This window comes from Balaenoptera musculus, chromosome 1 (assembly GCF_009873245.2).
Source record: "Balaenoptera musculus isolate JJ_BM4_2016_0621 chromosome 1, mBalMus1.pri.v3, whole genome shotgun sequence".
Lineage (NCBI taxonomy): Eukaryota > Metazoa > Chordata > Mammalia > Artiodactyla > Balaenopteridae > Balaenoptera > Balaenoptera musculus.
The window spans coordinates 1,348,836-1,375,150 of NC_045785.1; the positions used below are offsets into that span (position 1 = coordinate 1,348,836).

At 48.6% G+C, this 26,315-nt stretch overlaps 1 protein-coding gene across 3 annotated transcripts in view; it reads right to left on the reverse strand.

Annotated features, from left to right (window-relative positions):
* The window catches only part of MMEL1 (membrane metalloendopeptidase like 1), a 42,388-nt gene extending 24,211 nt beyond the window's left edge, over window positions 1–18,177 (reverse strand). For all 3 annotated transcript variants that reach the window (XM_036869538.1, XM_036869529.1, XM_036869519.1), the window contains exon 1: window positions 17,918–18,177. In XM_036869538.1, coding sequence (XP_036725433.1) covers window positions 17,918–18,062 — 145 coding nt within the window. In that variant the 5' untranslated portion in view covers window positions 18,063–18,177. The remainder of the gene's footprint in view (window positions 1–17,917) is intronic.
* Window positions 18,178–26,315: the final 8,138 nt, after the last annotated feature.

The following is a 26,315-nucleotide window of genomic DNA, read 5'->3' on the forward strand; positions in this document are numbered from 1 at the left end:
GGCTGTATCAATTTACATTCCCACCAACAGTGCAAGACGGTTCCCTTTTCTCCACATCCTCTCCAGCATTTATTGTTTGTAGATTTTTTGATGATGGCCATTCTGAGCAGTGTGAGATGATATCTCATTGTAGTTTTGATTTGCATTTCTTTAATGATTAATGATGTTGAGCATTCTTTCATGTGTTTGTTGGCAATCTGTATATCTTCTTTGGAGAAATGTCTATTTAGGTCTTCTGCCCATTTTTGGATTGGGTTGTTTGTTTTTTTGATATTGAGCTGCATGTGTTGCTTGTACGTTTTGGAGATTAATCCTTTGTCAGTTGCTTCGTTTACAAATATTTTCTCCCATTCTGAGGGTTGTCTTTTCATCTTGTTTATGGTTTCCTTTGCTGTGGAAAAGCTTTTAAGTTTCATTAGGTCCCATTTGTTTATTTTTGTTTTATTTCCATTTCTCTAGGAGGTGGGTCAAAAAGGATCTTGCTGTGATTTATGTCATAGAGTGTTCTGCCTATGTTTTCCTCTAAGAGTTTGATGGTGCCTGGCCTTACATTTAGGTCTTTAACCCATCTTGAGTTTATTTTTGTGTATGGTGTTAGGGAGTGTTGTAATTTCATTCTTTTACATGTAGCTGTCCAGTTTTCCCAGCACCACTTATTGAAGAGACTGTCTTTTCTCCACTGTATATTCTTGCCTCCTTTATCAAAGATAAGGTGACCATATGTGCATGGGTTTATCTCTGGACTTTCTATCCAGTTCCATTGACGTATATTTTTGTTTTTGTGCCAGTACCATACTGTCTTGATTACTGTAGCTTTGTAGTATAGTCTGAAGTCAGGGACCCTGATTCCTCTAGCTCCGTTTTTCTTTCTCAAGATTGCTTTGGCTATTAGGGGTCTTTTGTGTTTCCATGCAAATTGTGAAATTTTTTGTTCTAGTTCTGTGAAAAATGCCATTGGTAGTTTGATAGGGGTTGCATTGAATCTGTAGATTGCTTTGGGTAGTAGAGTCATTTTCACAATGTTGATTCTTCCAATCCAAGAACATGGTATATTTCTCCATGTATTTGTATCATCTTTAATTTCTTTCATCAGTGTCTTATAATTTTCTGCATACAGGTCTTTTGTCTCCTTAGGTAGGTTTATTCCTAGATATTTAATTCTTTTTGTTGCAGTGGTAAATGGGAGTGTTTTCTTAATTTCACTTTCAGATTTTTCATCATTAGTGTATAAGAATGCAAGAGATTTCTGTGCATTAATTTTGTATCCTGCTACTTTACCAAATTCATTGATTAGCTCTAGGAGTTTTCTGGTGGTATCTTTAGGATTCTCTATGTATAGTATCATGTCACCTGCAAACAGTGACAGCTTTACTTCTTTTCCGATTTGGATGCCTTTTATTTCTTTTTCTTCTCTGATTGCTGTGGCTAAAACTTCCAAAACTATGTTGAATAATAGTGGTAAGAGTGGGCAACCTTGTCTTGTTCCTGATCTTAGTGGAAATAGTTTCAGTTTTTCACCATTGAGGACGATGTTGACTGTGGGTTTGTCATATGTGGCCTTTATTATGTTGAGGAAAGTTCCCTCTATGCCTACTTTCTGGAGGGTTTTTATCATAAATGGGTGTTGAATTTTGTCGAAAGCTTTCTCTGCATCTATTGAGATGATCATATGGTTTTTCTCCTTCAATTTGTTAATATGGTGTATCACGTTGATTGATTTGCGTATATTGAAGAGTCCTTGCATTCCTGGGATAAACCCCACTTGACCATAGTGTATGATCCTTTTAATGTGCTGTTGGATTCTGTTTGATAGTATTCTGTTGAGGATTTTTGCATCTATGTTCATCAGTGATATTGGTCTGTAGTTTTCTTTCTTTGTGACATCTTTGTCTGGCTTTGGTATCAAAGTGATGGTGGCCTCGTAGAATGAGTTTGGGAGTGTTCCTCCCTCTGCTATATTTTGGAAGAGTTTGAGAAGGATAGGTGTTAGCTCTTCTCTAAATGTTTGATAGAATTTGCCTGTGAAGGCATCTGGTCCTGGGCTTTTGTTTGTTGGAAGATTTTTAATCACAGTTTCAATTTCAGTGCTTGTGATTGGTCTGTTCATATTTTCTATTTCTTCCTGGTTCGGTCTCAGAAGGTTGTGCATTTCTAAGAACTTGTCCATTTCTTCCAGTTTGTCCATTTTATTGGCATATAGTTGCTTGTAGTAATCTCTCATGATCCTTTGTATTTCTGCAGTGTCAGTTGTTACTTCTCCTTTTTCATTTCTAATTCTACTGATTTGAGTCTTCTCCCTTTTTTTCTTGATAAGTCTGGCTAATGGTTTATCAATTTTTTAAAAAAATTTATTTATTTTAATTTATTTATTTTTATGGCTGTGTTGGGTCTTTGTTTCTGTGCAAGGGCTTTCTCTAGTTGTGGCAAGCGGGGGCCACTCTTCATTGTGGTGCGCGGGCCTCTCACTATCGCAGCCTCTCTTGTTGCGGAGCACAGGCTCCAGACGAGCAGGCTCAGTAATTGTGGCTCACGGGCCTAGTCGCTCCGTGGCATGTGGGATCTTCCCAGACCAGGGCTCGAACCCGTGTCCCCTGCATTGGCAGGCAGATTCTTAACCACTGCGCCACCAGGGAAGCCCTGGTTTATCAATTTTGTTTATCTTCTCAAAGAACCAGCTTTTAGTTTTATTGATCTTTGCTATCATTTCCTTCATTTCTTTTTCATTTATTTCTGATCTGATCTTTATGATTTCTTTCCTTCTGCTAACTTTGGGGTTTTTTTGTTCTTCTTTCTCTAATTGCTTTAGGTGTAAGGTTAGGTTGTTTATTTGAGATGTTTCTTGTTTCTTAAGGTAGGCTTGTATAGCTATAAACTTCCCTCTTAGAACTGCTTTTGCTGCATCCCATAGGTTTTGGGTTGTTGTGTGTTCATTGTCATTTGTTTCTAGGTATTTTTTGATTTCCCCTTTGATTTCTTCAGTGATCTCTTAGTTATTTAGTAGTGTATTGTTTAGCCTCCATGTGTTTGTATTTCTTAAGGTTTTTTCCTGTAATTGATATCTAGTCTCATAGCGTTGTGGTCGGAAAAGACATTTGATACGATTTCAATTTTCTTAAATTTACCAAAGCTTGATTTGTGACCCAAGATATAATCTATCCTGGAGAATGTTCCATGAGCACTTGAGAAGAATGTGTATTCTGTTGTTTTGGGATGGAATGTCCTATAAATATCAATTAAGCCCATCTTGTTTAATGCATCATTGAAAGCTTGTGTTTCCTTATTTATTTTCATTTTGGATGATCTGTCCATTGGTGAAAGTGGGGTGTTAAAGTCCCCTACTATGATTGTGTTACTGTCGATTTCCCCTTTTATGGCTGTTAGTATTTGCCTTATGTATTGAGGTGCTCCTATGTTGGGTGCATAAATATTTACAATTGTTATATGTTCTTCTTGGATTGATCCCTTGATCATTATGTAGTGTCCTTCGTTGTCTCTTGTAATAGTCTTTGTTTTAACGTCTATTTTGTCTGATATGAGAATTGTTACTCCAGCTTTCTTTTGACTTCCATTTGCATTTGAATATCTTTTTCCATCCCCTCACTTTCAGTCTGTATGTGTCCCTAGGTCTGAAGTGGGTCTCTTGTAGACAGCATATATATGGGTCTTGTTTTTGTATCCATTCAGCCAGTCTATGTCTTTTGGTTGGAGCATTTAATCCATTTATATTTAAGGTAATTATCGATATGTATGTTCCTATTACCATTTTCTTAATTGTTTTGGGTTTATTATTGTAGGTCTTTTCCTTCTCTTGTGTTTCCTGCCTAGAGAAGTTCCTTTAACATTTGTTGTAAAGCTGGTTTGGTGGTGCTGAATTCTCTTAGCTTTTGCTTGTCTGTAAAGCTTTTAATTTCTCCATCAAATCTGAATGAGATCCTTGTTGGGTAGAGTAATCTTGGTTGTAGGTTTTTCTCTTTCATCACTTTAAATATGTCCTGCCACTCCCTTCTGGCTTGCAGAGTTTCTGCTGAAAGGTCAGCTGTTAACCTTATGGGGATTCCCTTATGTGTTACTTGTTGTTTTTCTCTTGCTGTTTTTAATATTCTTTGTATTTAATTTTTGATAGTTTGATTAATATGTGTCTTGGCGTGTTTCTCCTTGGATTTATCCTGTATGGGACGCTCTGTGCTTCCTGGACTTGATTAACTATTTCCTTTCCCATATTAGGGAAGTTTTCAACTATAATCTCTTCAAATATTTTTTCAGTACCATTCTTTTTCTCTTCTTCTTCTGAGACCCCTATATTTCGAATGTTGGTGCATTTAATGTTGTCCCAGAGGTCTCTGAGACTGTCCTCAATTCTTTTCATTCTTTTTTCTTTATTCTGCTCCGCAGTAGTTATTTCCACTCTTTTATCTTCCAGGTCACTTATCCGTTCTTCTGCCTCAGTTATTCTGCTATTGATTCCTTCTAGAGACTTTTTAATTTCATTTATTGTGTTGCTTATCTCTGTTTGTTTGCTCTTTAATTCTTCTAGGTCCTTGTTAAACGCTTCTTCTATTTTCTCCATTCTATTTCCAAGATTTTGGATCATCTTTACTATCATTATTCTGAATTCTTTTTCAGGTAGACTGCCTATTTCCTCTTCATTTGTTAGGTCTGGTGGGTTTTTGCCTTGCTCCTTCATCTGCTGTGTGTTTCTCTGTCTTCTCATTTTGATTAACTTACTGTGTTTTGGGTCTCCTTTTCGTAGGCTGCAGGTTCGTAGTTTCCGTTGTTTTTGGTGTCTGCCCCCAGTGGCTAAGGTTGGTTCAGTGGGTTCTGTAGGCTTCCTGGTGAAGGGGACTAGTGCCTGTGTTCTGGTGGATGAGGCTGGATCTTGTCTTTCTGGTGGGCAGGTCCACATCTGGTGGTGTGTTATGGGGTGTCTGTGGCCTTATTATGATTTTAGGCAGCCTCTCTACTAATGGGTGGGGTTGTGTTCCTGTCTTGCTAGTTGTTTGGCATGTGGTGTCCAGCACTGTAGCTTGTTGGTCATTGAGTGGAGCTGGGTCTTGGTGTTGAGATGGAGATCTCTGGGAGATTTTCACCGTTTGATATTACGTGGAGCTGGGAGGTCTCTTGTGTACCAGTGTCCTGAACTTGGCTCTCCCACCTCAGTGGCACAGCCCTGACACCTGGCTTGGGCACCAAGAGCCGGTCTTCCACATGACTCAGAATAAAAGGGAGAAAAAAAAGAAAGAAAGAAAGAAAGAAGAAGATAAAATAAAATAAAATAAAGTAAAATAAAATAAAGTTATTAAAATAAAAAATAATTATTACAAAAAAAATTTTTTTTAAGTAATAATAAAAAAAAAGGACAGACAGAACCCTAGGGCAAATGGTAAAAGCAAAGCTATATAGACAAAATCACACACAGTAGCATACACATACACACTCACAAAAAGAGAAAAAGGGAAAAAATATATATATAAATCGTTGCTCCCAAAGTCCACCTCCTCAATTTGGGATGATTCATTGTCTATTCAGGTATTCCACAGATGCAGGCACATCAAGTTGATTGTGGACATTTAATCCGCTGCTCCTGAGGCTGCTGGGAGAGATTTCCCTTTCTCTTCTTTGTTCGCACAGCTCCTGGGGTTCAGCTTTGGATTTGGACCTGCCTCTGCGTGTAGGTCACCTGAGGGCATCTCTTCTTCATTCAGACAGGATGGGGTTAAAGGAGCAGCTGATTCGGGGGCTCTGGCTCACTCAGGCCAGGGGGAGGGAGGGGTATGGATGCGGGGCGAGCCTGTGGCAGCAGAGGTCGGTGTGATGTTGCACCAGCCTGAGGCGTGCCACTCGCATCTAATTTTAAGATGCTTCCTATTCCACTGGTTGTTTTGTCTATTTTTTGCACTGCCCTAGTCTCGAAGCTCTGCCACTGCTCCTCAGGCCGGTCCCCATGGGAGGCCGACATGGATGAATCTTAAGTGTATATTGCTAAGTGAAAGAAGCCAGGTTGAAAAACTAGGTACACTGATTCCAATTATATGACATTCTGGAAAACCAAAAATTCAGAGAGAGTAAACAGTGATTGCCAGCAGTTTGGTGGGGGATGTGATGCAGGGGTGGTGCTGGTGGGTGTGAAGAGGTGAAGCACAGGAATAGTTAGGGTAGTGAAATTATTCTAATACAGCAATGGTGAATACAATATATTAGGCACTTGCCAAAACCCACAGAACTTTATAACACAAAGAGTAAACCTTAATGTATGCAAATTTTACAAGAACATTTAGGCGGTCAGGGAATCCCAGGGTGAAATGCAGCATGAGAATCTAAACATATCACAGTGTGTGCAGTAACCTCACTAAAAAGGGGTAGAGGCACAAGGTGCTGAGCTAAATCAATTTGGAAATGAGTAGAAAAACTGTAAAACTGAAGGCAAAGGAGCTGTATGCAGTGCTGCGCTCTAGTTGATAAAGCTGTTCCCCATGGGAATACAGGTTAACAGTTCTGAAACCACCATACATGTATGTTGGAACTGAATAAGTAGGCAAATGGCTAGCAGAAGGCCAGGCGCATTACTGCTACAAGGGTAGTTACAGATAAGCAAGCGAGGAGGTGGAATGATCCATGTGGTCATGGATTAGAGGTGGAGACACCAGTATAAACTCACAGTTAGCTTATAGACACAGATGGATACATACACAAGTATTTATAGATCATCAGCTGAGAGTGACCAGAAGCAAAAACAACCCAAAAGCAATGAGCAAATAGGAACCCAGATCTTGGTTTCCAACACTATTGTCCAAAAAAAGGAACCAGCGATTCTTGGAGAAATGATTAATTCTGTAATTGGGGAAAGAAGTATACAAGGTGAACCTGGAACATCTTATAGTGCCACAAAGTAAGAAAGTGTTACCCTTCCCACCAAACCCCAAACACACAATGATAGGGTATGTTGAAGGGGCACAGAGCCAACTGACAGAGCTTCCAATGGCCAAAGGTGGAACTATTTGAGCAACAAAATGAAGTAGTATTGGATTATAACTCAAAGTATAAAATAAATATCCATGAGTCCATAATGACAAATTGTTTTTTTAAATTGTTGAATAAATAAAAAATGGGGGTGGTGGTGGAATAGACAAGTCTTCCAAACAGAAGAATTCCAAATAGATTACATAGATACTCCACCTCTAAGGATGTGTAGTGTAACTCCCCATGTAACTCATGCATGTGCTGCCTTCCTTCCAAAGAGGACAGTGTGGAAAGAGAGGGGACAAAGGTACCTATACAGTGGAAAAAGCTGACAAACACTACCTCAAGCCATGTGATCAAGGTTGACATCAACGTGGTAAGTCACTGAAATTATGTCCCCTTGGTCTGTAGGCTTCCTCCCCAAAACATCACCCCAGTCTGAACATCAGACAAATGAGAGACATTCTACAAAATACCTGGCCAGTCCTCCTAAAAACTGTCAAGATCATAAAAATCAAGGGAAGGCTGAGAAACCATCACAGCCAAGAGTCCAAGGAGATTTGCCAACTAAATCATGTGGGGTCCTGGGACAGAAAAGGACATGAGGGGAAAACTGAGGAAATATGAATAAAGCATGGACTGGGTTAATAGTAATATATAAACACTGGTTCATTACTTGTGACAGATGTATCACACTTATGTGATATAAGATTTGGTATGAAGTATATGGGAATTGTGTACTCTCTTTGCAATAATTCTGTAAATCTAAAGCGGTTTTAAAATTTAGAAAAGTTGGACTTCCCTGGTGGTCCAGTGGTTAAGACTCCATGCTTCTTCCAATGCAAGGGGTGCAGGTTTAATCCCTGGTCAGGGAACTAAGATCCCACATGCTGTGTGGCATGGCCAAAAAAAAGAAAAAGAAAAAGAAAAGGAAAAAGAAATTTAGAAAAATTACTTTGAAACAACATGAGCAGAGGATCTGAGATCTGTGGAACCATATTAAATAGCTTAACATCCATGTAGCTAGAGCCCCACAGGAGAATGGTATGAGTCAGCAATCTTTGAAGAGATAATGGCTAATAATTTTTCAAAATTGATGAAAGACATAAGTCTATAGATCCAAGAAGGGCAGTATATCCCAAGCAGGATTAATACAAAGAAAACCATGCAAGTAGCAGCATCAAGTCAAACTGCTGAGAACTACAGAGAACGAGATATTCATAAAAACAGTCAGAGGAGAAAAAAGACATTAATTCATGGGAGCTACAAGAAGAGTGACGGCTGGCTTCTCATCACAAACAATGGTGGTCAGAATGGTGGTCAGAAGACAATGGAACAAGCTCTTGAATGGCTGCTTGAAGAAAACAAACTAACTACCAACTTAGAATTCTATATCCAGCAAAAATATAGTTAAAAAGTGAAAGTGAAATAAAGACATTTCAGGCAAAAGCTGAGAGAATTTGTCTCCATTACACAGCACTCACTACAACAAATAACTAAAGAAAGTCTTCCCATAGAAAGAGCAGGTAACCAGTTGGGAGTCCAGGTTGGTGGGAAGGAATAATGACCAGGACCAGAAAGGGGAGCGCAGGGTAAACAGGGTGAATGAAGCATTGTGGGAACCTGAACAGTGCATCTGATTGATCTGCTTCCAGTCTAGTCAGACAAAACCAGAACAAACACCCAACACTGGGGTGGTAAGTTCATGCCTTCTCCATGCTTATGTCCCCCTCCCATTTCCTCCACTGCATTCCCAGCACGGGCTGCCGTAACCTTCTGGTTGGGGGAAATTCCTGGGGTAAGTTCATCTGATGCTACAGCTCAAGAGTTTCCTGAGGATGCAGTGGGCTCTTGAGAAAACATTTCCAAAATTGAATGAGATGAGATCACCATGTTTGTGCAGTTTGCCTTTAACTTACACCACCTCATTTGTGAGGGTCACCACCTCCATTTTTCTGATGAGAAAACTGACAGGCATGTGGGGTGATGCAACCACAGCTGGTCACTAGCGACTGGTGGAGGTTGGACTTCCAGCACCCATATTCTCATTCAAAATCTGTTCTTCTGAGCAAGAGAAGAGGCAAACAGCAAGGCCTTTGACACAAAAGCTGAATAGAAATGAAGTCTTCCTCTAATGCTAAAATAGGATCAACAGGACACACAGCAAACAGACCCCAAACAGGGATATTTCCCCCCTTCATGATTCCAGAAGGGAGTAGACTTCCTTGTACCCAGTTGACATGTGTCTACTCTTGTTCTTTTTTATATTTGCTTGAATAACTTCTGTAATATGCCAATTATTTTCACATAGACTCTCTACATTAAAAAAAAAAAAACCCTGACATTTCCTTTGAAAGATCTGTTCTCCTAAAGGTTGGCCTTGATGTGAATAATTTGTTTCCTCTTTCTGTCTCTCTCCTCTTCCTGTCTCTGTCTCTGTCTCTCCCTCCCTAACAAAAGAGGGCTACAAAGAACTTTATTGGGAGGAAAATAACCGTCCTTCCTGGAGAATGTAGCATCACAGGCTGGTTGTCATGCAGGTGTGGGGCGTGAGCTTACATGACCCTGTGGTCAAGGAAACCGCAAGCTGAGAAATTAAATTTAGGCTGGTAGCATTCCCAGGTGCCTGATGGAAACAAACACACATATTCTCTGGAGGGAAACTTAGCCCAAGTAACAAAGGATTCTTGCATATAAAGCCAATTTGAACATGGACTGAGGTTTATGAAAAGACCAGATTCCATGAGTGAGAAACAGCAAACAGCAGGACTAGAACCCAAGGACCCATATTTTGCGATTATCTGACCCATAACATGTGGACGCTGGCATCACGGGCCCCAAACCTCAATGTCTCTCTGCATCTGTGCCTTTGCACATGCCACTATAGTCGCTTCCCCTGAAGGGGCAGAGAATATTTCCTCTCTCTCTTCACTGTGGGTTTGCCCCTATGGCTTTGGTAATAGAATGAGGTGGAAATAATGTACTCCAGCTCTGAGCCCAGGCCCTAAGTGTGTTTCCACTTGTCCCCATGAGCTTCTGTATGGAGAGGGACATGCTTGCTGGTCCTTGTGGGAGGATGAAATTCATGGAACAGCTGCCCCAGCTGAGGCTGACCTACATCAGCTGAGCCCTGCAGCCTACTGATGGATGTGTGTCATGATAAATAAGTGTTGTTTTAAGCCCCTGAGTATTGGGGTGATTTGTTAGGCAGCAGTGGCTAGCTGATGCAGAAATAACCCAAGTATGTTTGAATCATTGAAAGAAATAAAAATTAAAAACAAGGGCAAAGAAAAAATTGAAAAAATCAATTTGTAAAAGAATCACTTGGAAACTCTAGAAATAAAAAACATGAAATTGTTGAAAATAATTTTTTCTTTTTTAGAAAAAATCCAAAATGGATGGGTGAAGTGGCAGATACAACAGAGCTGAAGAGAGATTTAGTGAATTTGAATGTAGTTCTAAAGAATTTACCCAGAATGTGGGGCAAAATCAAAGAGATGGAAACTTTTCTCTAAAAGATATGGAAGATAGAGTGAGAAAAATTGAGTGCATATGTAATCAGAATTTTAGGATAAAATAAAGATAATGTGGGAGACACAATATTAAAAAGAAAGTGGCTACAAGTTTCCAAAATTAATAAATGTCATTAGTGCTCAGATTCAAGAATCACAACAGACGCAAAGCAGAATAAATAAAAAGAGCTTCATAGTTAGACACTCATGGTAAAAATGCACAGTACCAGGGAGAAAACAGCTCAGAGGGGAAAAAGTTCATCTGACAAGAAGGCCAGTTAGATTGAACCAGATTTCTGAACAGCAACAGTGGAAGTCAGAGACAGCGAAACTAAATCTTCAAGATATTGAGAACGTAACTAAGCCCGGATTTGTGTAACCAGTTAAACTATCACTGAAGGATGAGTACCAAATAAAATCATTTTCAAGTAAACAAAAATGAAGGTTTACAGTTGAAAGAGTATTTTAAAGCCATGCTCCCCAAACCTGCCTGATCACAAGCAAGGCCTAACATGCTGGTTACAGTACAGATTCGGAGGTCTTACCCTATAAGATTTCTTGGTTCTGCCCAGGTTGAGTCCTGTTATGGACTAAACTTTTGTATCTTCTCCCCCCCACCCACCATGCCTATGTTGAAGTCCTAACCCCCAACGTGACTGCATTTGGTGTTGGCACCTGTGAGGAGGTGATGAAGGTTAAATAAGGTTGTAAGGGTGGGGCCCTGATCCAGTAGGGCTGGTGCATTATAAGAAGAGGAAGAGACACCAGAACTTGCTCTGCCCACCACATGAGGACACAGTGAGAAGGTGGCTGTCTGCAAGTCAAGAAGAGAGCCCTCACCAGGAACTGAATTGGCTGATACCCTGATCTTGGACTTCTAGGCTCCAGAACTAGGGGAAAATAGATTTCTGTTGCTTAAGTCACCCTGACTTATGGTATTTTGTTACGGTGGCCCAAGCAGATGGAGACAGGGTCCAAGGTCTGGATTTTTAACAATTGCCCCAGGTTACTCTGATTATCAAGCAAGTTCAACAAATGCTGTGTCCTAATCAGTGCTTCCCAAACTTTAGTGCAGATGAGTTACCTGGGGATTAAATGCAGATCCTAATCCAGTAGGCCTGGGATGGGCCCTGAGTTTCTGAATTTCTAACAAGCTCTCAGGTGAGGCCAACACCACTGGTCCATGGACACACTTTGTGTAGGAGTCTCCAAAAGCATGTACTTCAGAAAGAAGGAAAATGATTTCATAAGGGTTACCTGAGAAGTAGGAAGAATGATGAGCAAAGAAACTGATAAGGGACTTCCCTGGTGGCGCAGTGGTTAAGAATCCTCCTGCCAATGCAGGGGACATGGGTTCAACCCCTTGTCCGGGAAGATCCCACATGCTGTGGAGCAACTAAACTCATGCGCCACAACTACTCAGCCTGCGCTCTAGAGCCCATGAGCCACAACTACTGAGCCCATGTGTCACAACTACTGAAGCCCGTGCGCCTAGAGCCCGAGCTCTGAAACAAGAGAAGCCACTGCAATGAGAAGTCCGCGCACCACAACGAAGAGAAGTCCCCACTCGCCGCAACTAGAGAAAGCCTGCACGCAGCAACGAAGACCCAACAACGAAGACCCAATGCAGCCAAAAGTAAATTAAAAAAAAAAAAGCGAAACTGATAAGGACTTGGGAAAATCGAAATTAAATTGAGTATATTAGAGAATGTTGCCTGTGTGCAGTAAATAAAAAATAAGATAGAAACCACGGACTTACCCACAATAACATGTGATCAGGGTGGAGGACAAGTTAAACTGTTCTAAATGCTTGTATTGTTTGGAAGAAATATGAAGATATTGACTAGCTGAATACTTTAAGTTAAATATGCATATAAAATTTAAGGTATATTACTTCTGCTTTCCGCTTATGACATCAATAGCCAACTAGAGTATCATTCCCTTTCTAACAACAGGAAAAATCCAGATAGTCTACAGAAATCACAGCTTTTCTGGAGCTCATCTAGGACCTGAGGTAAGAGGGTGATCAGGAAAACAGAGTGACACGTCCCACCAAGCAGAACTGAGAACTCTGACAGGACCTAGGAGTAAGAGACAGTCACCACACAAGTGGGTAAGAAGAAATCAGCTAACATTTTAATGAATTCTTGAAGGCCAAGTGTGAGTTAGCTTGTCAGCTTGTGGAACAGCTGGAGCCTCAACACAGGGGGATTTTGCACTCATTCACCAGTTATTTCCATGGATCCTTACCAGGTGCCAATGAGAAAAACTGGGGCAGTTCTCAGAAGACCAGAGAGTCCCCCCTCAGTGGCACAGGCATGCAGGAGGTTATCTGCTTCTGCTGAGGTGCCAGCATGAGGCGTCTCCTGCTTGCCTGGACCCTCCTCTTGTAGGAAGCAAGAGCTTTAAACCACTGAGGGGAGGGTAGTAAACCCTCTCACTCCCATGGACCAGACGAAAACCTACTGGCCCGGAGGAGAGTCAGATGTAAAAATCCTCTGCTCATGGGAGAGGCACAGGAGACCCCTGTGGGCCCAGGATCCTAGACTGACATCAAGCTGAGGTCTGCTGCCACTAGGAGAGGGGCAGGGGACTCAGGCATAAGGCAAAGTTTGATGGACATGGGGATCGGGGCAGGGACACTGAGACAGCCCCACTCCAAGACTGAGATGGGGCCAGGACACCAGAGATTCCCCCATCCCAGCATGAGCCAAGCACTAAAAAGCAAGGGCAATCTACCATCTGTGGAGGGGCAGAGGCATGGAGAGAACCCCTCTGTGTTGCACACATCCAGGGACTGCTGAGAGCTGAGGCTGGGGCAGGAACAGCGGGGAACCTCTGGCCCCCCTGGGCCCATTTCTCTAAGCACAGGTAATCATTGCTCACAGCCAGAGAAAGGTGAAGTCTGTGGTGCACCGAGGGTGACAAAAGTGAAAACAAAACCCCAAATCAGCTGACTCCTGACTAGATGGATTCAATCTCTCACACTAACAGACTGACAGAACAACTGTGCTTGTTTCTGGGCGCAAATGCTGTTTACCTCAGTCTCTGCTCTTTCTCTGGATGTTTAGCATTCAGTAAAAATGTATGGGCTTCCCTGGTGGCGCAGTGGTTGAGAATCTGCCTGCTAATGCAGGGGACACGGGTTTGAGCCCTGGTCTGGGAAGATCCCACATGCCGCGGAGCGGCTGGGCCCGTGAGCCACAACTACTGAGCCTGCGCGTCTGGAGCCTGTGCCCCGCAACGGGAGGGGCCGCGATAGTGAAAGGCCCGCGCACTGCGATGAAGAGCGGTCCCCGCACCGCGATGAAGAGTGGCCCCCACTTGCCGTAACTAGAGAAAGCCCTCGCACGAACCGAAGACCCAACACAGCCAAAAATAAATAAATAAATAAATGAATAAAGTAGCTATAAAATTAAAAAAAAATGTATGACACACACACACACACACATATACACACACAGGCAAGAAAAAGCAATCCATTGCCGTGAGATAAAGTAATCAATAGAACTAGACTCAGAGATAGCTCAGATATTGGCATTATCAGAGGACTGCAAAATAACTATGGTTAATATGTTAATATATTTCCATCTAATGGAAAAGGTGGATAACATGCATGAACAGACAAGAAATTACAACAAAGAGATGGAAACTATAAAAAAGAGGGAAATGGAAATATCAGAAAGAAAAAGCATGTTATCAGAGATGAAGAATTCCTTTGACTGGCTGACCAGCACACTGGATACAACTGAGGAAAGAACCAGTGAACCTGAAGACTAATTAGGGTCAAACTCTTCAAACTGTATCACAAAGAGTAAAAGAATGAACAAAATCTGAACAGGGCACCCAAATACTGTGGGATAATATCAAACCACCCCACAGATATGTATATAGAGTCTGAGAGAGAGAGAGGAGAGAGAGAGAGAGAGAGAGAGAGAGAGAAAGGGGGGGGAGAAGGGGCAGGAGAGAAACGAAACTCCCTAAACAAGATAGCTATTAATGATAAGAAAACAAAATAATAACAAGGAAAGGAAATGTAATCCAACTGTTCTTCATAGCTCAGCTGTGAAAAATACTCAGTAGAACTATTGTAATGATGCATATTGATTTATCCAAAAGCAATGATGTACCTATACGGGAACAGTGGAAGCCTGGGTGGCTTAAGGAACTAAATCTGCCTCCCATTCAGGATGTCAATAACAATACTGATAGGGAATCAATGACAAATCTAATATTTTATTATTAAATCTGATCATAGATAGCATGACAGACATTTTTCTAAGTGTTATTGATGTATTAAATCATTGGACCCTCCAGTAAGCCTCTATGTTATGTTCCATTTTACAGATAAGGAAACTGAGGCACAGAGGTGTGAAGAAAACCTTCCAAGGTCACACAGCTGGGATCTGGGGGGCTGGCAACCCCAACCAGGCTGTCAGATTCAGGAGCCTGGGTATTAACCACAACCTTACGATGCCTCCCTGTGATCTAACACTGACAATAAAGAGAGAAGGGTCCAAAGATGAGGCTTAGACACTCCAGTCCAGGGGTTGGCAATATTTTTCTGTAAAAGGCCAGACAATTATGTTTTAGCCTTTGTGAGCCATATACAGACTCTGTCTCACCTATTCAACTTAGTGCTTGTAGCCTGAAAACATCCATGGACAATACATAAGTGAGTAGACACAGCTGTGTTCCAATAAAGCTTTATTTACAAAAACAGGCAGTGGGCCAGATTTGGCCCACAGGCCATAGTTTGCAGACCTCTGCACTAGACAATGAATATGGCTCTTTCTGAGGAGTAGAATTCCAGGAGGCAGGATTGTGGGTGTAGGATTGTATTTTCCACTCTTAAGTTTTATTAAAAAAACACTCAATTTTCTGAAAAAGGTTTATCTATAACTTTTGAAATAAATATTAAAACAAAAAATCTAAGGTAACCATTAAAAGGATTAGAAATATAAAACTTTCAAGATAGTTGCAGGAAAACAGAGTGAAAAATAATAGATCAATCCAAAAGAAGGCAAGGAAAGAGAAAGAAGAGGTATTAGAAACACAAAAGAACACTACAGAAAAAAATCATACATTTCTGTGTGAATACACATAGACTAAATCCTCCAGGTACTAGATGGAGACAAAATCCAGCTGTACACGGTTCCAAAAGACACACCTAAAGCTAAAGAGACAAAGTCTCAAAGAAAAAGAATGGAAAAAAGAGAGAACAAATGCTAATTCATATCAGACAAAACAGAATTTAAAACAAAACATATTAAGGCAAAAGGCACTGTTAAGATATAAAGGGGCGTTACATAATCATACAGAGTGAAGATACACTGATTCTAAATTTGCATCCACATAATAATGTGGCTTTTTTTTTTTTTGGCCGCATCCTCGGCAGTGAGAGCATGGAGTCCTAACCACTGGACAGCCAGGGAATACCCATAATTTAACCTTAAAACACACAAATTAATACTTGGCATAACTACAAAGAAAATTGATAGTTCTCTAGGGCAAGGTTTTAGCACACACATCTTTCAATAATTGAAAGTTCAAGAAAATGGAAAAAACCAAACATATAGATGATTTGATTGACCTAATGGATGCATCTAAACCTCTGCCTGTATCTCCACTTTCACCTGACGGTGATTGTGTGTACTGCACGTGCACACGTGGATTATTTATAAAACTGACCGTGTGTTAGCCCTAAAGCAAGCCTCAGCAAATACCAAAGAATCAACATCACATAAACCACAGTTGCTGACAACAATGCAATTAAATTAGAAACCAATTTAAAAAGGTAACTAAGAAAAAGTCTCCAAGCATCTAGAGATTTTAAAAAGAGAGATTTCTAAATAACTCATAAATCAATGAAAAAAAAAACAAACCATAGTGGATGAGAAAGTATTTAGAAATAAATAATAATGCAGCATTTAAACTCTTCCACGGGCTCCATCAGGACCTGAGGCCGAGATCGGCTTGGGTCATTTCGGGGGGTGGCGGCACAGGAGTCCTGCCTGAAGGGCCCTGGCAGAGACCCCACTTGTACTTAGGGGACCACAAGGAGGAGGCAGGCTGGGCAGGGAGGGTCCCTGCTGTCAGGGTGGTACCACCTAGATGAGGACTGGGGTGGGGCGGGGGGTCAGCCCTGTCCCCTGGCAGCCTCTCAGCCAGGTGTTTGAGGCCCAGTAGTCCTGGACAGAGGTTCCCTGGGGTCTGGGCTCTCCAGGGCTCTCCAGGGCTCTCCGAGCAGTGAGCGGTCCCTCCCCACAGCCCGTGCCCATGGAGATGAAGTGTCCATCGACCCTGCCAGGAGACCCGGACGGGCCAGAGACGGCAGCGGCTGGCAGGGTCCGGCCAGGCACCTGGTCAGGTGGGAGCAGCGCTGGGCAGGGGCCGCCCACCACATCTGCAGGCAGCACCCGCTTCTGGTTCTCAGAAACAGCCTTGCCCAGTGATGGATGGATGGTCCCACCACAGCGCAGGTGGCTCTGGCCAGTGAGGGAATATTCTAGTAACAAAGTCTGTGCTGCGCTACTGTTGGGGCCATGGGGAGGGCTTCCCCTGCAGATCCTCCTGAGTCCTGAGCCCACCTGGCCACGCACCCACCTGCAGGAGGAACCAACTGCACCTCCCAGCCGTGCCCGAGGCTGTGCCTGCCGGGAGAAAGGTGCCTCTGGGATTTGACCCGGGCCACCTGGTGCCCAGGCGCAGGCACGCGAGCACCTCCCCCCGCCCCCGCAGTGCCTCCTGACCCAAGGGCGGAACAGTCCAGGCTCCTCCACGTTGGTCTTGGGGAGACGGGGGAGGGAGTGTGAGCGGGGGTGCTCCTGCAGGGTGGCCCTGGCATCCCCGTCTCCCTAGGACCCCGGCCTGGCCCCACTCACCACTGTGCAAAAAGCAGAGCCTGGGAAGCCACGAGGCCCCGGGGACCCCGGCCTTCAGGAGGCCGGGAGGGGGATCCCAGCAGGTTCTCCGCAGGATGGCAGCCCGGGAGGCGGCAGGCGAGCCCCGCTGGCTGGAGGGATGCTGGGCCGCGGGTCCCCAGTGCTGGAGCGCGGGCTCCTGCTGCTGGGCCGGCCGGGAACTGCAGCGCCCTGTGCGGCAGGGGAGGGGAGGGGGCCGCGCAGATGCGGCGGGGGGAACCGCTCTGCCGCGTCTCGGGAGTCCCGCAGGGGCCCGCCAGCTCAGAGCCGGCAGAACCAGCCTTGTGCCAGCCGGCGCCTGGGCAGAGCCTTCTGGAAGGGCCCCGGCCCCCGCAGGTCAGTGCCCCTTCTCTCCGGGCTGCAGCACAGCCCGGCAGCCCCCGGTGCCCCGAGCAGACCCCACCTGCCCGCTCCATGGCTGGCTTACCCAGGTGGGCGGGCACGCAGGCGTTGCCGAGGCCGCGTGGGGAAGAGGGGTGAGCAGGGTGTCGGTGGCGGCCCGAGGGGAGGGGCGCCCTCACTCACCTCTTCTGTCGGCGTCAAGGAGGCCCAGGGCGACCAGGGCGCCCGTCACCAGGAGCAGCAGCCCTCCCTGCAGGAAGCCTCGGTGCTTCTGCCCTGCGCGGCCTGCCGTCTCCACCGTCCCCGCCCGGCTCTCGGGCTTTCTCATTGCAAGTCTCTAGACGGGGAAAGCGCACAGCTGAGAAGCCCCAAGACCAAGGCCAGGGCGGCGTCCACACAGCCTGGGGCGCCAGGGCCGGGGGACGCGGTGGGGAGCTCCTGAGGCCCTGCCTGCCGCTGGCGGGTGCTCAGCGCCTCTCTCCATCCCAAGGCCACAGTCGGCCGGTGCCTGAGGGCTTTCCTCTCTCTCCCAGGGCCAGAGTCTGAGTGCGGGGGGGTGGGGCAGGACTGGCCTGCTGGCCCTGGTGGCCGTCCCTTCTGGAGGCAGTCCCCTCCAAGCTTGTTCTCTGGCAGGGGCTGGTCCGGGGCCCCTCCGCTCACAGCTCGCGGTGGGTATGCGGGACCCAGAGGCCCAGCTCCCAGGCTTGTCAAGGGGCTTCTGCATCAGAGCCTGCCTGGGGTTCTTGTGCTGAGGGGGGGTCCGGGAGCTGGGGGCCTGGGTGCACCAGGGACACGCTCTGGGAGGTGGCTTGGGCCACTGGGCTCCCTGCCCACTGTTCCTGCCTGGAGCCCGAGGGGTAAGGGGGAGGCGAGAATGACAGGAACCTATGCAGTGGTGACCGCGCAGGCCACGACGGGCCCCGGCAGGGCAGCCCCAGGGGTCACCTGGCTGGCCTGCAGTTCCCACCGTCTCCCCACCCTGTCACTACAGAAGGGACACCTTCTCCAGCCAGTCAGGGCTGCTGCTGTGTGCAGGAGAGGGTGTGCTGCTCCGGTCAGGTGGGGACAGCGGACCAAGGGCTGCACGTGCTCCCTGGTGTGTGTGAGCGAGCATGTGTGCCTGCACAGGCGTGCACGTGCTCCTGGGTGTATGTGTGTGTGCTCGTGTGCATGCCTCTGTTGCTGGCACACAGAGCCCTGACCCAGAAATGTGCCTGGGCCCCGGGGGAGCTTCAGTCCTCACACAAGCTCACACTCCTGAGGTGGGGGTGGGAGCCCAGCCCCGCCCCAGGACAGAGGACAGACCCTGTCCCACCCGCCCACGGGCAGGTGCCCGCGGGCAGGTAAGCGCAGCCCGGAGATCGCCCAGGGCTGGGTTAGCTGTTCTCAACTGCCAACACCTGTCCCGACTCACTGGGGGGTGGGGGGGTGGGTCTCTCAACCTCCGGCATCACCTGTCACGTGAACCAACCAGAGAGGAGAAGCCAGGCCCGCTCTGATCGCAGGAGCCTCCTTGGCCCCCATCACCCGTCTCTGCACTCCCCACCCCGGATCCCCACCTGACCCCCTCGCCCCTGGAAGTCCATGCTCAAGGTCACCTCAGCTAGGCCTTCTCCGGGTCCGGCCCCCACCTGCCCCCAGACCTGACCTGCTTCACCACCTCACCTACGGTTCAGACTCTACGGCCCTTATTTCTATTTCTGTTGCCCACCGCCCCCTTGGGAACGTCAGTGCCAGGGGAGGGGGCTCCTTCTGCCTGGTCCCCGGGACCTAGACGGGTGCCCACGACCTTGGAGGCATCCATCGACGACTGTCGAATGAATGAATGGCCGGGTCTGAGCCTCGCCTGGCACTTGTGGCTCTGGGGTCACCAGCGTCTTCCTTCTCTGATCAGAACTAAAGACTCCGCTCGTCACTCAGTTAATCCACTTCACTCTGTCCGCTGACTTCCGGGGTGCTGGGCTGCCTGCCCCACGGCCTGGGAAATGGGCCGGCGCTTGGAGAGTGTTCCCCCGGCCGCACTGCCCAGGAAAGCTGGCCCGGCTCACCTGCGGGTCACTCAGACAGGCCGCTACCCACAGGCAGGTCTCCGAAGGCTGGGTTGGGAGGGCTCCCAGGGGTGGGGCTGTGAGAGGCCGGTGCGGCTTCCGGGCCTCCTTTGTGATGCGGGCTTGGGTTCTCTGGAGGCCTGGACCCGCCCCCTGCTCACAGCTGGCAGGTTCCATCCGGGTTTGGTGTGGGGGGAGGGGGCTCTAGGCTTCCTGATGAGCGGTGTCCCTCGGGGGCTGAGGGCCCCGCCTCCTGCCCCTCCTCCCTCCTTCTGGACCCCTCAGTCCGAAGGGGCCGCAAGGCTCCTGGGAAGGACGGCCAGATCCCTCTCCTCACCCTGCCCACCTTGCCCGAGAGAGGTCGGAACCAGAGGAGCACCCTGGCCGCGGGGTCCTTTCCCTTCCATCTCCAGTGAGGCTGGTGGGCTCTGGGGGTCTTGCCGGGGTGTCAGGGAAGGAGGCGTCCCTGCTCATCATGATGGGGGGGTCCCCACCCAGAGACACCCACATTCAGCTGGCGTGGGGCTCGGCTGCCTCTCCGCCCCTGGGGTGTCTCGAGGCTCAGACCCTAACCCCTAGGAGGCAGGCGGCCCTGGCTAGGGGACAGGAGGGGCCCTCCGGGCTTCGCAGAGGCACCCCAGTGCTTCAGAGCATTAGGCGGGCGTCCCTGGCCCAGGGGTGGGGGCCGGGTTGGGGGGGCTCTGCGTGGAGTAGGCCCCTGTCAGGACCCAGATGTCCCTTCTTTGGGCCCGACTCGGTCATCAGCATGGTTCTGCCTCTGTTTCAGAATCCCATGGGCAGAGGGATCCTCCCAGGCCCCTGGGACCCTGTAAGGGTGTCCAAGGCCAGGGGCCAGGCCACAGAGCCGGGGGTCTGAGGGTAAACAGCCGCTCATGCCACCCCCTCACCGCACTGGGTCTTGTTGGAATATTCCAGTCCACGTTCAGGTGGCCTCTTAGGTTGGCCCCCTCCCTGGGAGGAGGGCAGCGCTTCAGGGGCTCAGATCCAGAAACCACCCTGACCCCCAGGCAAGGCTCTCCTCAGCCCCCCGGCTGCCCTGGCAGCCCTCCACTCCCCCGAACAAACCCAGCCAGAGCAGGGAGCTGTCAGCCTGGCCTGGAAGCTGTCTGGGCTGCTGGCCTGAATGGGGATGAGGTCAAGGTCAGGGGACTGAGAAGCTGCAACTGCCCTTCCTGGGAGCCAGAGATGGGTCAGGGTCCAGCCTGCCAGCTAGAGACTCCTTCCCAGAGTGTGATGGCCCTGGGGACCCACGCTCGACGCAGTGCAGCCAGAGCGGCCCCCATCCCTGCCAGAGGCCGCTTGGATGCAGGGGCTGGCCGGTCTCCGGAGCTCAGCTGCGCTTTCCCACCCACACTGCCCCGTTCTGGGTCCTCCCCGCCTGTAGCTCCATCAGTGAGAGATAGAAACTGTGAGGGAGCAAGGAGCCTGGGGTCCTGGCCCGGCCTCCTAGCAGGCACTGCGCTGAGGCCGGCAGGTTCTGGGGGGAACCAAGCCTAGCAGTGCTGGCTCCCTTCCAAGAGAAGCTGGGAAGCGGGGCGGGGGAGTCCACAGGCCAAGGAGCTACAGACGCCCAGCCCCAGCCGGGTCCCTAGACAGACAGCGACCCAGCTGCTCAGGACACCTCCGCCAGGTGGATTTTAGTCCTTCCTCCTAGGTGAGCTCAGGGGCCAGTGCGGGCTCCCTGCCCAGCCCTCCCTGTCTCTCAGGCAGTAGATGCGGGATGTGGAGGTCTGAGGCCCAGCCTCAGCTCTGGGGTCCAAGAAGGCAGTGCCCCATGAGGGTAGGGGGTGGGCATCCCTTCCCTCATCAGTCCTGGGACCGTGGCAGCCAGGGAGCAGCCTCTGTTCCGGGGCTACCCTCAGACCCTGTAGACACCTGCCCTTCACTGCTGGGTCCAGTCCTTCCCTGCCCCACGCTCTCGGGCTGGGTGGTCTGGGGCAGGTCCTGTCCTCTGCAGGAAGCCCAGCATCCCCTGGCAGGTGCGTTTCTGGGCCTCAGCACGATGGGAACCGGACCTCTCCTGGCCCTGCCCATCCACGCTCCAGGCAGGCACGAGGTGCCCCGCTTGGAGAAGACCTCCAGGCTGGAAGAGGTTAAATAGTTTTGAGGCAGTTGGAGAGCTGGGATAGGGGCCGGGCCTCTGGGAGCCCCCACACCACCCCCTGCTCGCTGCGTCCTGAAGCCAGGCCTTGGGGCCTCCTGGACAGAAGGGAAGGAGCCAGGGCGGTCTGACTGTGCCCCAGGGCTCCGTCACTGAGTGCCCAACCCAGCCCCAATAGCTGGAACATTGGTCCCCTCCCCTACAAGGTTTGTCACGGAGTCAGAGGAGAAGACAGATGTGCAATGTCTGGCCCAGCAGTGTGGTTGGGAAACACCTGGGGGCGGGAGGGGCCCGTGCCAAGGGGCGGGTTGCCTGTCTTGGAACTCGGCTGCTACTTCCATGATCCCTTGAGTTATTTTACCCCCATAACTAACTGTTCTTTATATTAAATTCTCGCTATTTGAGTCACTGGGTGCGGTTTCTGTCTCCTGAGTGGACCCTGATGACACATAAATTGTCACTAGGAGTGGCCCCAGGAGGTGCCTCCAGAGATGGGGTTTGGGGACTGGCCTGGTTGTGTCCTTGGGCCTGAGGCCGTGGGAGATGTGACTCGTGGCACGTGGTGGCTTTGGGAGTGACCGAGCTGCCACCGAGCTCGGCTGTGATGCGACAGCTGAATCTGGGCCTCGGGAGCTGAGGGCTGTCCCCACTGTTGATGGAATGACAGCAGCCGCGGGGTCCCTGGTGTCCTGGACACTCGCGAGCTCAGGTCTGCACTCAGCTCCAGCTCCAGCCCTAAAAGTCCCTCATTCCTCACCAGCACGGGGCTGATGTGGCTAAAAGTCAAACGCAACCTTTGATGCTGTGAGTAGGACAATCCCAGCAGTGTTGGTGCCTTCACAGCCTCACCAAGTTTCTTACGAGAAAGTTCGGGCATTGATTGGGAAGGAATGGGACCCTGAAACGAGGGATGGGGTGTCTGGTCGGGCTCAGATGAAGCTGAGAACCTTGAACCCCCGGGGTCCTCTGAGCCCCTCCAGGGCATGAGGAGATGAGCCCTTCTTCACTATAAACCCTGCGAGAACCTCACGTGGATCAGGTGCCTAGAAAGAGTATCCTCATTCTACTCAACCCCCAGCACCTGCTGACCCCAGACCCATAAGCAGGATCCAGTCTCAGCGTGCTCAGGGTGGGGGAAAGTATGAAATCTGTCCCAGAAGGAAGTAGCATACCCACCCAAACACTTTCAAGATATAATTAACTGACACTGAGGAACCTGAGGATTATGTGTGGGGATTGGGTCTAGGGGTGTCAGACCACAGTGGAGGGAGCCCGGCACTGGGCCGGGTTGGCTCCATTCACATGGGTGCACCTGCCAAAGATTCTGAACTTGTGTGTTGGCTCACGGCACACGGGTAGTGACTCTATCTGGACTTAATGGTGGCCTGTAGCCAATGAAGCTGAGGTGCCAGAACCTCCCTCGTGTGCCGTAGAGGAAGGAACCCAAAGGCGCAGGGAGATGACATGTTGGAGTGGACTTATCACGCGTGACCCGTGCCCCCGCTACAGACCCAGGAAGGGGCACGGGACTTACTTTCTCCTTAGGTCTATTTCTGCGATAAAGTATATGAACATCTTTCTTAATTTTGAACCATCCTTGCATTCCCGTGTACGTTGCTTGTGGTGTGTTATTCTTTTAACGTGCTGTTGGATTCAGGTTTGTTGGTATTTCATTTAGGGTTTCTGAACTGGAAATCTCTAAATGAAATTGGTTTGTGGCTTTCATTTGGTTGAGATTATGCTTTCTTCAAAAAAGAATTTGGAAGGGAACTATAGTAACTATTTTGTAATAAACTATAATGGAAAAGAATCGAAAGAAAAGAATACAGATATATACACATATAACTGAATCACTTTGCTGTACACCAGACACTAACACAATATTGTAAATCAACTATACTTTGATAGAAAAAAAAATAACTTGGAAGCTTTTCTTCTTTTTCTTGGCTATGAAGGAGTTGAAAGCAATTACGAGTTGACTGTTCTTTAAAGGCTGGCAGATCTTCCCTGACACCATCTGGAACCGGAGCTGCTTTGGGGAAAGCTCCCTAACAACCTTCTGTTTCCCTCCACGGTAATTGTCCTGTGTAATTTTTACGTCTACTCTGGAGTTAGTTTAGTTAAATAATGTTTTCCTAAGAACCTATACATTTCATCCAGGCCTTCAAATTTATTTGCGCAGAATTGAGAAAAGTAATGCCTTATGATTCTTTAAATTTCCTGTTATTTTGTCCTTATTACTTTAAAAAATTTGTCTTTGTGCTTTTTCCATCTTTCTAGATTAAGTTAGCTACTGGTTCATCTATTTGATTTTTGAAGAATTGTATTTTGGATTTCTGAGTTCTTCCATTTTTCTATTCCTAATTCATTACTTTCTGCTCCTATTGTTACTAATTCCTACCTGCTGATTTTCTCTATTTTACTGTCTTTTTTTAACTTCTCAAGATGAGGATGTGCTTCCTATTCGTTGGTCAGTTATATCCTCAGGGTGTGAACTTCCCTCTGGACACTGTATCCCTTAGGGGCTTCCCTGGACTATTTTTGTCACTGTTATTTTTTCCAACATTCTGCAATTCCAGATTTGATTTCCTGTTGGATCCAAGAGGTGTTTCACCTGCAGGGAATTTAAAAAAATTAATTTATAGCTTTATTGTCTTGAGAGTGGGTAATGCTCTCTATACCACATCATAAACATTTTCTTGGTACCCTGAAACGTGATTTTGAGAAAACAAGGTGCGGCATCTGCTCTCGGGGAAGAGTGTGATTTATATCAGACCCGCCTGGTCATTCCGCTACGGAGGCCACCCGGCGTCCGCTAGTCCTTGGCCACTTGAGTGCCACGACGGGAGGCTGGGACAGCGGCCTCACATGTACCTGCAGTTGTGAGAACGACCCCCTGCCCAGGTGGAGGTGGGTGGGGACGACTCGGGGCAGGGCCGACTTTGCCCGTGGAACTGCGAGAATGAGCCCCTCTCTGCAGGTCCCGTAGGCCTGTCTTCTGTTGAAGCTGCCCGGAGAGCCGGGAGCTTGGGCGTGGTTCCCAGACATCCCAGCTAACTTGACTGTGACCATGTGCGAATCTTTGGACCTTTCCAGCCTCAGCTTTCAGACCAGGACGAGCTTACTTTAGCCTCCAGGGAGAAAAAGAAAGCAGTAACACACGTGAAAGCTTTGGGGAGATGCGCTCGGTGGTGAGGGGCTTGATAGCATTTAGCTCCACCTTCCCAGCTTCTGCCCTGGAGGAGGGCGGAGAGGAAGCCGCGGGCTGAGAGGCCCACTTGTGAGCAGTCCTGGCGCCCCGCAGGGGCAGGCGATGAGGCCAGGCGGCCAGGCTGCAGGGAGAGGGCTGCCCTCCGTGCCCTCTGTCGGGACACATCCAGGCCCGGCTTCTCAGCCTCCAGCTCAGCAGTGAGGAGCCGGGGGTGGGAGGCACGTTGGGGGCTCTGCAGAGCATCAGGTCCTGGAGAGCTGTGGCGCGTCGGGCTCCTGCAGGCTCAGCGTGAGGAGCTCTGGCCTTGAGGGGACGGATGAGGGCAGGACGTCTTGGGGGGAGGACAGCAGGGGCGAATGCACCCCCTGGCCCCTGGCTTTACCCGATGGCCTGTCCAGCAGTTGCGTTCGTGGAGAGAAAAACTGTGTAACTCGGACCTGGCTTCTTTGAAACCCCCGGTGATGGGACAAGGGTGGGCTTCTCCGCTCCCTCCAGGAGAGAAGGTTTTCCAAGCAAACTGTGGTGGGCGGGGGTGGCTAAGTTTACTCCACGTAGGAAGCGCCTTGACATCAGGCAGCTTTGCCGGAGACCTGCCGAATAGACGCCTGGCTGCCCTGCTCATCGGGGCCCCTCGGGGGGCGGAGGGCTCTGCATGGCAGGTGGGGGAGGAGGCACTGGGTTCCCTGGAGAGCAACCTTGATGAAAGCGTGGGTTCGGGGCCCAGCTTGGGAGTTTTGTCCTTGAGGGGGCCCAGGCCCTGCAGGAGGCTGGCCCGAACGTCAGGCCAGGGTCAAGGGCTGCTTCACACCTGGAGGAGGGTTTCCTGGGCTGGCACCGTCTCCCCAGGGCCACGAGGGGCCGGTCTGAACCCCGTCCAACCTGCAGGTCCCAAGCCAGGGACAGGACTGGGGCTGCTCTCCGAGGCCCGAGCCCCACGTGTGGGCCAAGAGGGCCGCAGCTTTGGGGACCAGGCTGCTGTTGAGGGGAGGGTCCCCGAGCCTCCTGGGATGCTGACTCAGGCAAGTGGGGAGCTCTCCGCTCTGCTTCCCGAGGCTGGTTGTTGCCAGCCCACCCCAGGACTGGGAGGAGGGGGAGGGTGGGTGAGCACCTCCCCGATCTGGGGGCGGGGTGCACCCCAGGGTCCGGACGAGAAATGCTAACGACAGGGTGGTCCCACGGCTGGGCCTGGGGAGCGCTGGG